The sequence below is a fragment of the Crocodylus porosus genome, unplaced genomic scaffold, assembly GCF_001723895.1.
Source record: "Crocodylus porosus isolate Cpor-Errol unplaced genomic scaffold, CroPor_comp1, whole genome shotgun sequence".
NCBI lineage: Eukaryota > Metazoa > Chordata > Crocodylia > Crocodylidae > Crocodylus > Crocodylus porosus.
The window spans coordinates 80,009,328-80,026,445 of record NW_017728947.1 but is presented as its reverse complement, the minus strand read 5'-3'; the positions used below and the strand labels follow the sequence as shown (position 1 = coordinate 80,026,445).

The 17,118-nt window shown below is 40.9% G+C and overlaps 1 protein-coding gene across 1 annotated transcript in view; it reads left to right on the top strand.

Annotated features, from left to right (window-relative positions):
• The window catches only part of CEP128 (centrosomal protein 128), a 101,168-nt gene extending 89,875 nt beyond the window's left edge, over positions 1-11,293 (top strand). The window contains exons 8-10 of the mRNA XM_019551139.1: positions 875-934; positions 9,821-10,013; positions 11,172-11,293. Coding sequence (XP_019406684.1) covers positions 875-934; positions 9,821-10,013; positions 11,172-11,293 — 375 coding nt within the window. The remainder of the gene's footprint in view (positions 1-874; positions 935-9,820; positions 10,014-11,171) is intronic.
• The last annotated feature ends 5,825 nt before the right edge of the window (positions 11,294-17,118 follow it).

Sequence of the window (17,118 nt, the reverse complement as noted above, 5' to 3'; positions counted from 1 at the left end):
GTGAAGAAAGGTATGCAGGACTATTTGCACTATTACAGGTTGATGAAATGCCCTAATAGAGGCACATCATGTGTGTTCCATAATAGCACAAAATGACTGGAATTATTATACAGATAATCATAAGGAAGAATATGATACTCTGTCTCGGATATCTGAACTAAGTATAATATCTTGTGTTCTACCTACATGAAGGCATTACAGCACCTTCATTGTAACGGAATAACGCATTTTCAGTGGTACTTCCTGTACATTTCTTTTATTCTGTAATATTGCAGCTTGTCAGAGTCTTGGATCCCATTCCAAAACAAAGTCCCATTGCGCACTCCAGAATGTGTTACAGGTTCCAGTAGCTTTTCAGTCTGTTGCCCTTAAAAAATAGAGAGAAATGGCTTTGGATGATTTCCAAACTCATCCTTAAAAATAAAAATAAACGATAGCGATTCAGATTCCTGTAAATTAAACCTAATTTTCATCAAGAAGCAGCCAAAACTTCCCGCTAAAAATGCGCATCTTGATGCATTGTTGATTTTTATATAAATATAACGTAATATTCCAGTATTTTGGGGGTGTTCTTATCACATTATTGTGGTGATTTTATACTGAAACTTGGACAGAAGCAGAATTACATTCTACCAAGGAGCTGCTGACCTGCCTTGCATTTTAAATAAGATTTAAATGGTATTACATACATTACCATTTAAATGTGACCAATGTAAAGTTAGTCTTTTAAACTATTTATGAATAAGCCTTCCAACAGCAGTCTTTAATAATGGGTTTTTAAATTACTGGTTGTTTGTTTCTTCAGTAAATCAGAAAAATTCTATTGTGGGTCTAACCTTTTTCTTTTCTTTCTTTCTTTTTTTTTTTTTTGAAGGCAATATCACTTGCACCTGGGTTGCAGAATGACCCTCATCGGTGGTTAGCAGAAACAAAGGTAACTGGATCTTATTGGATGTACTGAATAAATATATATGTACCAATTATATTTGCTTATTAAAATAGTATTTTAAATTATGCTTGGGGCAAGGAGATACAATATAAAATTTGTAACACTCCTTTGGTAGGTATGTTGCTATTTCCAATTTGGTGACTTGTCTGTTAAGCTGAAGGACTGTAGCTGTTTTTATACTAACAAAGTATTTTGCAGTCTCTTGATGGGTAGTAGTCTGTTGCCTCCAGTTTGAAGGCATGTTTCACTTCTCTTATGAAATACCTCCATATTTCTGAAAGGCTTCACATTTTAGCTGCCTTGTAATCCTTTTATTGGTGGTTACATGGCTCATTGTCAGCAAGAAATCACTATCTGTATAGTAAAATTTATATTTTTCTCCTTTAATTTGACAAGATTATTTCAGCATATCCAAATTTTGAATGAATAGCAAAACAAATGCATCTCTGAATGAAAAATGATGGCCTTTTTGAGACTGGGTGTCCTTTTCTCTTTTTTATTTATTCTTTTGACATTAAATAAACTAAAATTATAATCAACAGATGGGCTTTCTTCTATAGTGTTACAAAGAGGCAAGATATTGTTGATTTAAGTTGGTTTTATTTTAAATCTAAATCTATTAGAACAGATTCTTGAAGAATGTGCTGTTCCCTATTTCCCCCTGCTTAATCCCATGAGCCCTATAATGTGAGTATGTACATGATGGAAACCTCTTATAAGCCTGGCATGCCAGCTACTGTAATCTTTTATTACTGTGCCTTAGCTTAATTGTTCAGAGAGATCACTGGTAACTTCTAACCCTAGCTTTTTTACTTTGCAAGTCCTGTAAGTAGTCTTATCCAGTATCTTTTAATAGGATTAAGCTTCTCACGATGAAAACAGTTTTTATACCACACAAGACGAGGCTTTCTCTCTGCAGTGAAAAGGTCACAAGAGTGGAAGAAATGTTGACCAATTGACTGGGGAAAACTGTTTGCTAGCAAGATGGCTTAAGCTTACTGATGGGTTGGTATTTAATGTACCTAGACCAAGAGTTAGTATTGCTATAAATAGCAGAGACAAAGTTGTTAATCGGGAGAACTATATAGGAACCATCTCAGTATTCAGACAGACAATGCTAACATCCCAAGCAGTATTAAAAAGATCTGTTTGGGGTATTTAATAATCATTTGCATAAATCTCCTAAACAAGTTTCTAGAGTAGTGGGCAGAAGAGCTCTGAGATTTTTAAATAGAATGTAGAAATGCCGTCCTTTGATTAGCACCTTTATTAATTCAGAAGAAAGAGCAGCCCTAAAAATGGGATAATAGAAATATCTAAGGATTATGATTCCAGAGTGAACCTTTGAAAATCTGAGGTAACTGCATTTTTACTTCTAGTACACTGCATGGGCTAATGAATAATAGAAAGTAGCAAAGGACTTGAGTTTCCAAAATTTCTGAAATCTAAATTGTGTTTTCCTTGGTTTTGTAGATAACTAAAGGGCGTGAGAAGTAAGCCCCTCCCCACTCCCCATTGTGTATACAGACCAATAGCTAAACATAATCAAGGTTACATTCAGATTTGTTCTTGTAGAAGGGCTAAAAAATCCTTACTCATCACACTTAAATAGTTGAATTCAGTCTTCAAAATTGATGCAAATTGTGTTTTTTTTCTAAATAGGATGGTTGAATGTTTTATGCATTAACTACTTCATTAACTTTTGCAGGGGAAGCAGTTAAAATGTTCCCTTTGTGAAAGTTGATCTTGTTTTGTCATATTTCTTTAGGTTTGTCTAGTTTGATAACCATAGTCTTTCCAAAATACAACCTTCCTTCACACAGATATACTGATAACTTTTAACAGATTTTTTTATAAACTTTAGACACAGATAGGGGTGCACTAATAAAGATTTTCCTAGACAGTACTGATGACTGATTATTAACCAGCATATTGGCTGATACCGATCTGATAGCTGATTTACAGGAATGCAGCTAGGCAATGCGGAGAGCAGTATCCTGTTGGTAAGTCTTGGGGGTTGGGGGGGAGGAGCTGAAGGGGTGTGGGAGGACAGATCAAGGCCCCCACAGTGAGGTAGGGAGTGGGGCAGGGGCAGGGACAGGCACTGGCACTGCCCAGCTGGGTGGGGCACAGGACAGAACTACGGGCAGGTTGTCCAGGGGATGTGGCGGGGGGATGGCTGTCTGCTGCTACGTGCATCCCCGGGGGGGCACGGGGAGCACATGGCCTCCCGAATTTGTGTGCAGGGCAAGGGCAGGCTGCCCGCTGTAGGCTCGGGGCCAGGGGCTAAGCCAGTCTCTTCCTGGTGAGGCAAATGGACCAGGGCTGTGATCGGGGTAGGTGGGCGAGGCAAGCTCAATTGCAGCAGAGCGCATTGCCCTGAGCAGGGACAGCACTATGAGGTGGTTTGGGGGGCTATAGCCACCCCAAAATTCCCTATAGCCACCTCTCCCAGTGTTGCTACCACTGCCCTCCCCACACAGCGGAGCCCACCCCACCCCGAGTACAGCCCTGGCCCAGCCCCCCGCTGGGAAGAGGCTGGCACAGCCCCTTGCCCTGAGTTAGCAATAGTCCACCTGCCCTTACCTTGTTCACAAATCTGGGGGGGGGGGGCATGCTTACCCTAGAGGGCTGCGCAATGGCAGGGAGCCATCCCCCACACATCCCCTCTTTATCCCACCTCTGCAATCCCTAGACAAGCCTCCCATGGCTCTGTCCAAGACCATGCCCTGGCTGACCAGTGCCTGCTGCTGCACCTGCCCCTCTCCTTCTGTCACTGTGGGGGACTTAATATGCCACCTCCAAGCCTCTTCCCCCCCCCATAGACTTACTGGTAGGATGCTGCTCTTCAAGCTGCTAGGCTGCATTCCTGACTGCACACATGCATGTGGCATTTATTGGTGACATTCAGTTAAAAGAGCCGATAGCTGATATGTTAATTTACCTGATATTGATTCCCATCCAATATGCAACTGATATATCAGTGCACCTCTACACACAGATTTTCCCTGTTTGCTAACTAGCGGAGCTTTCTTCTCTGAAAATAGGTAAAATTTGATAAACAATTTAAAATATATTAGATCAGAGACAAATATTTCTTAGGGTGATATCTTTTATTACACCAGCTATGTCCATGGGATAGAAATAGACAGGTTTTTAAATGCAAGACGTTCTTCCTCAAGTCACTGATCACAGGGAGACAGGCACACCATAGTGAAAAATAGCAGAGGGGAGGGTGTGAGAGAAATTTAGGGATAGCCAACCCAAAATTAGCAGAAGAAAAGCTGATTACTAGGAGATCAAGGCCTATAAAAAAAGAGGAGAGTCATTCTCACCAGTTTCACCTGTGTAAAAAGAATTCATGAGTTGGGCAAAGTATAATGCGCTATTAAACAGGTATTAATGGTCCTTGGTTCTTAGTATGGGATCATGCTGCTTTAGGCCTCCTCTACACATTATAGTTGTGTGCAATTAATGTGTTAATTGTGGCATAAATGGCAAGGGTGCTGCAAATGTCCTACATTTTTATGGCAGGTTTGTATAGCATCTTTAAATTGAACATGTGGCAGACTTGGAGCCAGGGTTGACAATGAGCTGATTATCAGCTCTGGTCAAGATTCTCACTAAGGTCTTGAACTGGCCTGGAACTCTGAGCCCCTGATTGTCAGCTGATCATTGGCCTTGTCCCCAAACCTGTGGGCATCCTGTTTTTAAGTTTCTGGGGCAGGGGGAGCCTGGGATCATTATCTTGGGCTCCCCCTGCACTGGCAAGTAGAAAGGGTGCTATTGGGATCTGATTCCTGATGTGTGGCATAGAATAAGCACAGTTGTTAATATTGGGGATCAGATCCCATGGCGCCTTTTAAATGAACATGTATCAGGGGCCTTAGAAAGGGCATTAGAGGAGTAAGTGTTAAAAGATTTTATGATTTGTGTGACTGATATTAATAGAAATTAGTTTAGATTTTAGGTCTTCAATTTTGGGTTTACTGTGCTGCCATAATCCTGTCACCTGTGTATACACTGTGCTTGAATTCAGGGATTTCAGCAGATTTTGTGGAGAGGCTCAAATCCCATTTTTAATTGTGGTCTAGAAGTTGGATTACAGATTTGGGATAGACTATCTTCAGTCCACAACACAGTACCGAAACATGGAATAGATTGAATGCAGAATCAGTTTGGTCTTTGTTTAGTACCTTAACTTAAAAAAATAATATTTTCAGCTTCTTGTTGAGATATTTAATATCAGTCATCCAGTAAGGAATTGGCTCATTCTTCCATACTATTTTTCTTGTTTGCTTTATCCCTCTTCTCTAGTTCTGGGAATCTGTGTTTGTAGAAAAGGTTTGTACTTAGGTTTTAGTCTCAGAAACAAAACTTTTACAGTAAAAGCTGCGTTATCTGGCACCTTACAAACTGGCTTGCTCTACTAACCAGCATGCCAGTCGATGTGGCAAAAGTGAAACTGGAAGTGCCCACTGTGGCACTTCCAGTTTTGCCAAGCCCCCATGGTCCGGGGCATAGCAGCCTTTCTCCAGTGTGTCCGGGGCACCCCTCCCTGTCCCCTGGCACACTTACACGGCAGGAGGGGCAACCAGCATCTCAGGTAACTGGCATATTTGGTTATCCAGCACCCCATTCCCCTTGGGTGCTAGATAACAAAGCTTTTGCTGTAAAAGCAGTAGAAATGTATAAGAAAAGTCTCTTTTTTCAATTTTAGCTACTGTAGTTTAGCCATTTACTTTAATTGACCTGTTAAAGCAGGGAGGCAGGTGAGAGTAAGTTGTTTTTTTTCTTAGTCATGCATTATATAGTTAAGTGAAATGCAACTTTCAAGCAAAGCTAACACAGACACATGAAAGCCAAATGTCTTGTCTGACCTGAAATTAAGTGGGTGGTAGAATTGCAGTTTGAACACTGTGCACCTATTCCAAGCCTCTTTGTCACTTCTAATTTCCAAACTTCTTCCATAGCTACTAGACCACAGATGCCCTTATAAAAATTTGGTTGCATAGCTTTTAAGGGAATAGCAGAAATAGATTTCTTTTCCTTTCTGGTAAAAGAAGAGAGATTCATATCTGTAGTTGGTATACTAACTTCAGTCCATCCTCCCCCTCCTTTATTCGCATTGGTATAATGTGGAGGTGTAAGTGTTGTAGCTGATTGTATTTATTTATTTATTGCTCTCGCAATAACATTAAAAAAAACCTGATTTCCTGTTGACAGAAGCAGGAAATATTACTATCAAACTCTCATGTGCTACTTACATGCCTCATAGTGACAGATAATAAGCAGATCTGTAGTAAGCAAGCAAATATCCATTCATAAAATTTACCATTTTGAGAATTTTTATAAATCTGTCTGTTCAATTATTGAAGAGCGGGGGAAAAAAAAACAAGTTCAAGACTAACTTTTCATATACAGCTTCCTAGGGCTCAAACTTGTGGGATATTGCAGGTTGTAGTTGGCCTTAGCTTGAAAGAAATGGTATAGCTCAGGGGTGGCCAGCCTGTGGCATGGGTACCACAAGTAGCATGTGCATCCTCTGTGCTTGGCAGATTGGGAAGGGGCAGGCAGCACAGTGGCAGGTAGGGCAGGAAGCAGAAACTGAAAGAACAAATTGGGAAGGAAACAAAAGTAGAGCAGCAGATTGGGCAAGGGAAGGGGGACATACTTGGGGAGGATATGGGGCAAATTTGTGGCATGCTTGCCAAAAAGGTTGGCTCCCATCAGTGTAGCCAAAGATGATGATCAATCCTAGTGCACAGTATTCCATCTTGAGTTGAGCAGAAGATTGCAGGAGAGAAGAAGACTTCTTGGAAACTCTAGTTACTGCCTGGAACAACTTTCATATGAAGATGAGCAGGATTGCCTTGTATTACTTTGTTTTATTTTATCTGTAAGAGAACATAGAAGATTTTGACTCAAAGTTAAACTTATGAGATGATAATTTATGTGCTCTTCATGCAAGTGAGCGTGAATTATTTGGTGTTGCCTGAAATCACCCACCTTTTGTTTCTGATTTAAAGAACTGATCTCCTACTGCATATCTTTGTTCCATCTGTCATCTTATCTAGTTGACACTATATTGTTGCCACAACTATATATAATATGTCTGCAGTTATACTTTTGTTTTCAATTAAAAAAAGTGCTGGAGGTCACACTTGTCACTTTGTCTGTTATATTTACTTAGGCCCCTTTATGCATTGCACTTATGCCACTATTAATCATAGCATAACTATGGAATGGCAAGGAAGTGCAGCTGTTGGGATGGGGATCCCACATGGTGTCTTTATCTCCATAGGGATATTTCACATGTCTTTACATGAATATGTGCCAGAGGTCTTAGAGTTCTAGTTTCAAGTTAAAACCAGGCTTCCTCAGGGCACTCTTGTTAGGCACCATATCAAAGTATCTGCGTTCAGCCTTCTCTTGCCGAGGCTGAAAATATCCAGGTCCCTGAGCCTTTCCTCATAAGGCCTTCCCTGCAGGCCTCTAACCATATGAGTGGCCCTCCTCTTGGCCATCTCAAGGTTGTCCACATCCTTCCTGAATTGCGGTGCCTAGAATTGGACGCAGTACTCTAGCTGGAGCCTGGCCAGTGCCACATGGAGAGGCAGCATCACCTCCCTGGACCTGTTTGTGATGCGCCTACTAATGCATGACAAAGTGCGGTTAGCTCTGCTAATTACTTTGTCACATTGACAACTCATGTTCATCTTAGAGTCAATAACAACTCCGAGATATCATTCTGCTGCTGTGCTGCAAAGTAGATCATCCCCCAGCCTATAGGTGTGCTGGTGATTCCCTCTCCCTAGGTGCAGCACTTTGTACTTGTCCTTGTTGAACTTCATCCTGTTGTTCTTTGCCCACTTCTGTAATCTGTCCAGGTCCACCCTGATTCAATTTCTTCCCATTGGTTGGTGTGTTTGCTTCGCCCCATAGTTTAGTGTCATATGTGAATTTGGATAGAGTGCCTTCCATGCCCTCATCCAGGAAGATACTGAACAGCACTGAGCCTTGGGGGACCCCATTGCCCACATCTTTCGAGGTCGAAACTGACCTGTCCACCACCACTGTCTAAGTAAGACCCTTAAGCCAATTTGCCATGCACGTGACTGCGTAATCATCTGTGGCACAGCTGTTCAATTTGTTTATAATAATAGGATGGGATACTGCATCTAAGGCCTTCTTGAAGTCCAAGTAGATGACATCGTCAACTCCTGCATCTAAGCTTTTAGTGACCTGCTCATAGGAGGAAACAAGGTTAGTCAGGCAGGACTGTCCTGCTATGAACCCATGCAAGTTGCCCTTTAGCATTATATTACCTGCTGGACTCCTACAAACGTGATCCTTGATAATTTTTTCAAGCATTTTCTCAAGTATAGACATGAGACTAACCGGTCTATAGTTACCCGGATCCTCCTTCCTCTCCTTCTTGAAAAGGGCCACACTGGCCCTTTTTCAGTCCTCTGGGACCTCACCTGGGCACTCAGACAGCCATGCCAGTGGCTCTGCTATGACACTGGCTAATTCTTTCAGCACCCTTGAATGGAGCTCATCTCATCCTGCTGATTTAAACACATTCAGTTCCTCCAAGTATCTCTTTGCTAGGTTGGTGCTGACAGTTGGTGGGCTGGTGTTTCTCCTGCTTCTGTCAGTAATGCATTTGGGAGATTTGTCTAGATCTGAGTTCAAGAACACAGAGGCAAACAACTCATTGAAGAGCTCTGCTTTGTCTCTCCAATCTATCATCAACTGCCCTTGTCTATCCTGTAATGGTCCTATGCTGCCCTACTCCTCCTTTTGCTCCCGATATACCTGAAGAAGGACTTTATGTTGTCCTTAATTTTTGTTGCCAGCCTGAGTTCCATTGCTGCTTTGGCCTTCCTAACTGATTCCCTGCAAGTGCAAGTGAAGGAAGTATACTCCTCCTTGGTAGCTACCCCTGCTTCCACAGCCTGTATGGCCCTTTGTTTGACCTTAGGCTTTCCTGGATGTGATGATGGAGTTTCATTTTTAACCTGAAATCAGTAGCTTATTGGGGTTCCATATTTAAGGTACACTGGTTCCTGCAACTGGTTTAATATATAGGAGTGCTGTGACCTAGCATTTTGTCTGACCACCTTTGACTTCCCCAACAGAATTACCAGGTTGTTGCATAATTTGAAGCTTGGCTCAGCATTGTGTGGGAGATGTTGGTACTGGTCCAGAGTGGGGCTTGGACTAGTATCTTTGGAGCCATAGCAAAATACCTTAATAGCACTGCTACCTTGTAGCCTACTATTGGTTATCATATCTTAAAATATATTGCAGAACATATCTTAAAATATATTGCAGAACAAGGATGATTTCAGATAGAAGCAGTAAGAATGATCAAGGACTGGAAAAACCTCTTGTGTTAAAAATATTTTAATTCTGTGCCTGAGAAAAGTATATGAGAGAGAAGAGCTAAATGGATATTGAGTCTGAGTCAGTAGCTGTGTTTCTGTGGAGTGTGTTTCGGGAATCATGGAAAATCATTCAGAGGGCTAGAGCTATGCACCAAAATGATCTATATTTAGATCCGTCTGTAGATCAACGTTGCCCAAAAAATACGCATCCAGGAAGTTTTTGTTCCTAACAAAGGTAGTTTATGTTTAAAGACTGAACAAGTAGTTTCTTCTAGCCAAAATGTGTATATTTTCAATGTATTTGCACATGGAGCCAACATTTGGTCTTTTAATGTGTTCCAGTTTAAAAAGTAGTTTATGTGAGAATAACTACTCAGTAAGTTGTCTCTGAAGATGTTAGCTCTGCTTGGTTAAAGAGTTAAGTCCTGATGGTATTGGAGTTCTTCTCTTTTTAATGCCAAAATTTTGTTTTGCGTAGACAAAACTTCAGTGGCTATGCGAAGAGGTAAAAGAAAGAGAAAGCAAGGAGAGGAAGTTGCGACACCACCTACTGCAGAGTCGAGAGCAGGTTAAGCACTTAACACTGAGCAAGGAAACTGAATGCCAGTCTCTCTTTCAACAAATAGAAAAGCAGGAAGTACTCTTAGAAGAAGTTCACAGAGAAAAGAGAGGTGAGTTAACCATCCATTTTTATTAATGAAGGAATGGAAGCATGGAAAAATGCAGATAAGGAGAATTCCCAAACTTCATCCAAGTCTGCTTTCCTGGAGATCATTAAGAATTCCAAATCTGGTGACTTACTGATGATAACCAGGGAAATGGAGGTTTGTTTGCCTTGGTTAAATGTTCTTGTTTTGCCAACAGCTGTATTTCAGTTCAGTAAAATATCTGAACAACACTTGGGTTTGTAAAATGGGCAACAGACATAGCAATTAATTTTTTGACTATAATATTTGAGGTATATCATGACCTGAAGCCAGAAAAAAAATATAGAGGGATATGTTGTAACATTGCTAGAAGCTTAGATTGGATTCAAACTGCTTTTACCTGTAAAGAGTTTTAAATCTGCAGTAAGCTAAAGTCCCATACACTGTTTTATTTTGTTTAAACTAAAAACATTAAAGTCATTGTTTTGGAATTTACCTACTTTTTATTTATGATCATAACTACTTTTTTGCCTCACGAGCCACATAGATAGAGTTGTGGTTTATAACAATGTTGGCCCTGTAAAAATGCAAAATACAAAAATGGGAAATATCAGAGGAAGTTTTGAAATTCTTTTATGGTGGTCTAATGATGCCAAATTAAGATTTATTGGTAAGCTTTGTCTTATCTCTTACACATGTTAAAATACTGAACAAAGCAAAAGAAGCTTTGTGCTAATTAAAATGAATTGTAACCAGTTGCATATGGAATGGGGAAAGCATTAAAATTTAGTTCTTAGTTAAGCCTTGCATTTTGGAAAACAGGCATTTAATTAAATATTTAAAATAAGAAATTTTAGAATGGAAAAGAGGCCATTTATGTAACTGCCTGATTATACAGGCATATTAGTACCTGTCTTTCCTTTTATCTCATCTTATTCTTTTTAAGTATATAATGCCAAACACCTCTGAATGTAGGTATTCCTCTTTCTCACTGAGATTTTCCCATATGTGAATATAAAAATCATAGCAAATTTCCCTCCTTACTTCCCAAGATCTTAAGTGTAGATGCAGTTCATGTCTTTTCTTTCTATAATTAAGAAAGAATTATTGTCTTACTTCTTCAAGAATCTTATGTCAGTTGCCTCTGTCTCCTTAAGAGTCTGTTTTGTGTTGTTCCTATAGATCAGATGGTCCTGATTAAGGTTTTGAGAAGAGAACCTAGGAGATCTGGATTCTGTTCCTGCTATGTCAGAGACTTTTGTGTTACTTACCATTGGCAATTAACTTTAGCAAAGCAGAGATAATGCTACTTTGCAGACATAGAGCTTCTTTTAGGGTAAATCTATGTATGAATGTAGAGTATCCAGATACTTTTGTGCTATGTGATGGAAAAGCTACATGGATCAAGGGTTTAGGTTTATAAGAATTTGCTTTTAGTCTGAATTACAATGAAGGAAAAAAATTGAACCCGCAGAACTTGCAGCTATAACATTTTTCCATCTCTGAGACATTCAAAGCGTGCAAATAGAGCAAGAAAGCTTACAGTTCCCCAAACCTGTAAGGTGCATCTGCCTCAGTCATTCTTGCTGCTTTCTGTTCTTCCAGCCCTGACATTTTATTTGCTTTTGTTCAGTATCCTCCTCACAGGTACTGTATATTCTGTCTTTCATGTTCATGAAAACTCGAAGTCCTCCTGCTCACATCAATTTTTAACCATTCCAAGATGTTATTCTTATGCCTCTGGTTCCTTTATTCAGATGTATTGCCTGATGGAAAGATTTCTCAGAAACACCACAGATTACTTCTCTTAATCAGAACAGTTTCTCCCTAAATTAATTGTTTCAGGATGGACCAAAACTGTTTCAGGAGTCTTGTCCGTTTGTAGCAGTCTATTGTGTCCTAATGCACTGGAGTCAAAATGTATACAGGACTCACCTACAAAACACTACCTAGAACTGAATGTACCATTACTTCATAGGTGTGTAGTCTATATTGGTCTAAGGACATAGGCAGACAAGGTTCTTTGGGTAAATCCAATATCTTTTATTAGATCAATTCTTATAGTGTAGTTGGAAAAATTTTTCTTAGCAAGCTTTCAGGCACAACAAACGCCCTTCATCAGGAGGATGCATCTGCAGATGGTCTGTGCTCTTCCTGGATGAAGTGGTAAAGCAGCCAGAGGCCAGTACACTACTCCAGCTATTACTTCATATGCCTTTAAATACAAGTCTTTTTGCCTATCATGAGTAACATTATTCTATGCTGTTTATTTCCTAACTTAGAACTGAGAGTCTGATGTATATATTTATTGCTGTACTAACTGACCTTCACTTCCACTCTGTTTTACGCCTAGTGCTTCAAATGTTGTTGCTCATGATATGGTGAAATCTCAGGTACCCATTTAAAAGTTCTAGCCTTTTAATTTGTGCCCCTCTAAATTGACACAGATATTGGTTTTGTTTTCTTTAAAGATTCATCATGGCATCTCTGTAAGAGAAAGTAGATGTAAATGTCTTCTCTCTTAACTTTCAGCTTGTAAAAAATCCATTTTTTTCAGTTTAATAAACCCATATTATATGAATATTTCACAAATTGCCCCAAAGAAAACACATGCCAAAAGCACAATGCTGTAATAGCCACCACAGGCTGTTTCCCTTTCATCCACTAGGTCACTTATCCTACCAAAGAAGCTTGGTTTGACTAGATTTATTCCTGAGATCCTGTTGGTTGTTCCTTGTCAGCTGATTATTCCATAGGGTTTTCAAAGCTGTTCTCTTTCATAATTTTGTCCAGGATCTTTCCATCTATCAAAGTTAGATTGACTGGTCTATAATTCTTTTGGTTCAATTTTTTTTCCTTGCTCTCTTAAAAACAGATTCATGTTTGCCCATCTGCAGTCCCATAGGACCTCCCCAGGTTTTCATAAGTTCTTGAAGAGTTCAGAGGTAACTTTAGCTAGTATCTTAGATACTAAATAGACTTAGTCATCAGGAGTATTAATCTCACATAAATATTCTTTAACTTGTTCTGCCTGCACTCCTACCTCTATTAAAATTGATTTTATTGTGTATTTTTTTTATCAGAGTTAAAGCATTCAAGGAAAGGCCTGAGTATTTTGTTTTCTCCATTGGTTCTTACTTTCTCTTGCGTCCTGTTTAAATAAGGGACCTATACTTGCCAGTGTCTCCATCTCAAATATAATATATTTATAGAACCTTTTCTTGTTTCTGTTATTTTCCTGGTTAGTTGAATGTTATTTTGTACCTTAGGCTTTTTGACTGAAGGTCCTGCCCTTTGCTTTCTTCTGTGAGTTGTTCAAGAGGTCTCGTGAATTTCCTACTCCTGACTTAAGCTGTGTATCGTAGACTACAAAATGACATCTTCCCTGTTCTTTTCACTGAGACATTCAATAAGCTTGCCTGTTGTCTCTGAACTTAAGAGGAAGCATGAATCTTCTTGCTATACAGTATACCTTTTCATTTTTTCCTCCTGCCTATCCTTCCTAAACAAAGAACCTACTTTAACAATATTACAGTCCCGTGATCTAACCCACCATTTTTTGGTGATACCAATTGTCATGGCATGGGGTCTTAGGGGTGGCTGTGATCTCCCATAGTGCCCCCTACCGTGCCAAGTTCATCTCAAAGCACCCTCATTCTCTCCTGCCACGTCTCACGTCTTGTTCTTTTTTTTTTATATATATATATATATATATATATATAAGGGAGGCTGCCTTTCGTCCCCTTGGACACAGTGCCCTGTTGTATCCTGGCCCCTGTTCTGTACTGTGTGACTCGGTACACCCCAGCCTTATGGGCTATGCGTGGCTCCGACCGCGCCTTTACCACGCCCCAAGCCTCACTGATATCCCAGACGTTGTTTCGTTTGTCTGGCTCTGTGCGCCCTCTCTGGCGCGTGGGCTCTTCGTGGCCCTTGTCTCTCACCATGCCCTCCAGCGCTGGGGCTGTCTGCGGCCCTCACCTCTCACTGTGCCCTCTGGTGCTTTGGCTCTCCGCGGCCCTGATCTCGCAACCTTGCACCTCGCAGGTACTCTGGCTTTCCGCAGCCTAGTCTTGCAGCCTAGTCTCGCAACTGTGCCCCACAGGCACTGTGGCTTTCCGTAGACTAGTCTGGCTGCCCTCTTTGCTCTGGGGCCTCCTCGTGCTGCCCCCTTTGCTCTGGGGTTACAGCAGCCTTGGGGCTCAGGTGGCCATAGCCGTGCCTGGCCCCAAATCTCTTCCTCAGGGGGTCTTGAACCCCCTGCAGGGCTCAGGCAGCCTCGGCCTTACCTGGCCTCCAATTCTCTGCTCCCTTTCTTGGGGCTGGGGTCAGTGCACCCCAAATGCTGCACCCTCTCTGGCGCCCCACGCTACCAAGGAGCCCCTATGAGGCCTCCTCCAACCCATAATAGCCTCACCCAAACCACCAGTTGTAAACAGTAAACCGTCAACACAAACTCAAGCCCCTTGGCTGCAACATAAATTAAGCCATCTGGCTATAACCACATTCATGCCTGTCACAGGGTTTCTCCCTCTCTCACCCGTAACAACTGTCTTTGCATCCTGGCCTCTTCCTTTTCCTCATTCCCACCCCTATGGCTGCTGGCAGAGAACTGCCTGCCTGGCCTCAGCCTGGGTTTAAATGGGAGCCAGGCCCTGCCCCTTCCAGTCAGTTGACTCACTGGTTTCCCTGGCAACCCGCAGCTGTGCTTCTTTATTACTACTGTGGCTGTCCTGGTAACCAGCAGCTGGGCTCCTTACTTACTGCTCCACAAGTAGCAGGCACCTCAGTGCCCTGTGACACGCCTCCCCTCTTTAAAGGAGCAGAGCACCAAGGTGCTTGCGACACCAATAAAGTCATATTTTTGTTGCATCCAAATACTTCAATTTCTGCCTATTGATTCCTTATACTTCTTGGATTTGTTTTTGTGCATCTCAGCTGTCCAACAGGTTGTCTCATTAATCTTTCTGTTATCTCTTTAATGTTTCTAATTGTAGTTTTTCCTCCCTCCTTCCTTGCGCCCCTGTCTCTCCTCCCCCCATATACATTCAGCTGTATGTCGAGGTAATTTTGTCCATTAATATACCTACAGGCTTTTTGTCACTGCCCCCTTCAAATCCATTTTAGTTTAAAGCCCTCCTTGTTTGACTGGCAAATTGGTGTGCTAGGATTCTATTCTTTCTTTCTTCCCACCATTTCTTCTTCACAGAACTCAGTCCAATGGTCACAGCACCATTTGCACAGCTAGGCATTCATCTCCAGGATTCATGTTTTCACTGAACTTGAAAATACCTCTATACCCTGAATCCTTCACTTCCGTTCCTAGAGCTTTATCGTTGCTTCTTATCCCTCTCTTCCTTTTCAGTCCTGTCTTTTTAGGCAGACTCTCCATTTTCCTGATCGTCCTTGTAGCCTTTTCCTGCACCTGTTCTGGTTTGAATGTCTCTTTCTTTATTATGGGTAACTACCCTTGGACACAGTATTCCAAATAAGGTCTCATTAATTCTTTGTACAATGACATTAGTATTTCCCTATCAGAATGCTGACTTTGTTTCTGAAAAGTGAACTATTTAAAGCTTTTATGAAAGAAGATTTGTCATTACTGCTAAATTAATACAGAAAAAAATACCTTTTTCTCAGCCTTGTTGGAAATGCACTTGTGTATTGGACAGATGGACGTGCACACACACACACATACATACAAGCGTGCGTGCAATCTTGGCAAAAATGGAACTAGTATTATGAGCTCATACTCTGCTAACAATTGAAATTGTCCATTCCTATGTATCAGTGAAACGTTAAAGCCTATAAGTAGAATAAAATGTGTAGTATAAGTGTAGAAATGATATGCAAAGCAAAGTGAGAATTGGTATGCCTAGCTTCTGAAATATTTTTGGGTTCCTTTTCTAATAGCTGAATGCCCATTTTTCACAGTATATCAGATTGCTAAGTGGTGGTAGTTTTTATACCTAGTAGAATACCTTTTTACTACCACAAATTAAATTAAATTAAATCTATTTCTTCTTTAAAAAAATCCTTATAAAATAAATCTGCATTTAAATTTTTTATATTATGCAGCTCTAAAAAGTGATTTTTTTCCCCTGACCAAATGACCATTGCTTTTCCTTTTATATTTCCAATCTTCATGTGAGCCTTCAATTTCAACCAAGTCTATTTTAAATAACATTTTAACTGTTAGATTCAAATAGAAAGGTGTGTAAGCAGCACTTGAACTTTTATACAATTAGTGCTTTGTATGGTTATATTATTTATCTTTCTCATCCCTATTCCCGTTTGGAGTTGGACTCTGGTCAATAGTAACCCAAAGGCATTATCCTCTTATAGCTGTCTGCTGTTCTTTGTGAAATAAATTCTTAGTCCAGTTCCTGGTGCACAGTCGGTCCTTTCTCTCTGAGCCTATGGGAGCCAATAGAAGCAGTGATGATGGCATGTGCTGGATTTCCTCCAAAATAAATTTTTTTAGAAGATAGTTCAGGAAAACACACTTTATTTACTCTCATACCATATGCCCCTTTCTGCCCAAAATTAGTCCTCCAAAATTAGGGCATGCAACTTAGGTGGGGAAGCTGATTTTTCTGTCTAAAATACAAGAATAGAGAAGCTATAAATTGGCTTCTACTTGTCTTCCTTCTCTTCCCTCTTAGCCTGGGAAGTCTGCTGCATCCCAGGGGCCTGCATCCAGGACATTGCAGAGAGGATCCCTAAGCTCTTCCAGCCCACAGACCACTATCCCATGCTCCTTATTCATGTGGGCACCAATGATATGGCTCAGAGCACTCCCAGCCAGGTCATGAGGCGCTACAAGGATTTGGGAGTGGGGCTAAAGGAACTGGGGGCATAGGTGGTGTTCTCTTCAATCCCCCCAGTCTCGGGGGATGGGCTGAGGAGGGAGAGGAGGATCCACGTAGTTAACCAAAGACTGCGGCACTGGTGTCATAGGGAAGGCTTTGGCTTCCATGACCACAGTGTGGAAGAAATCAAACTTCGCTTTGTGGTTGAATCAGAACTGAGAGCGCCAGCTTTTCTTTAATTAGGGCTATACTGTGATCACAGGGAGAATTCCATACAGCAAGGGGAATCACCCACTTGTCTGTTTCAAAGGATTTCT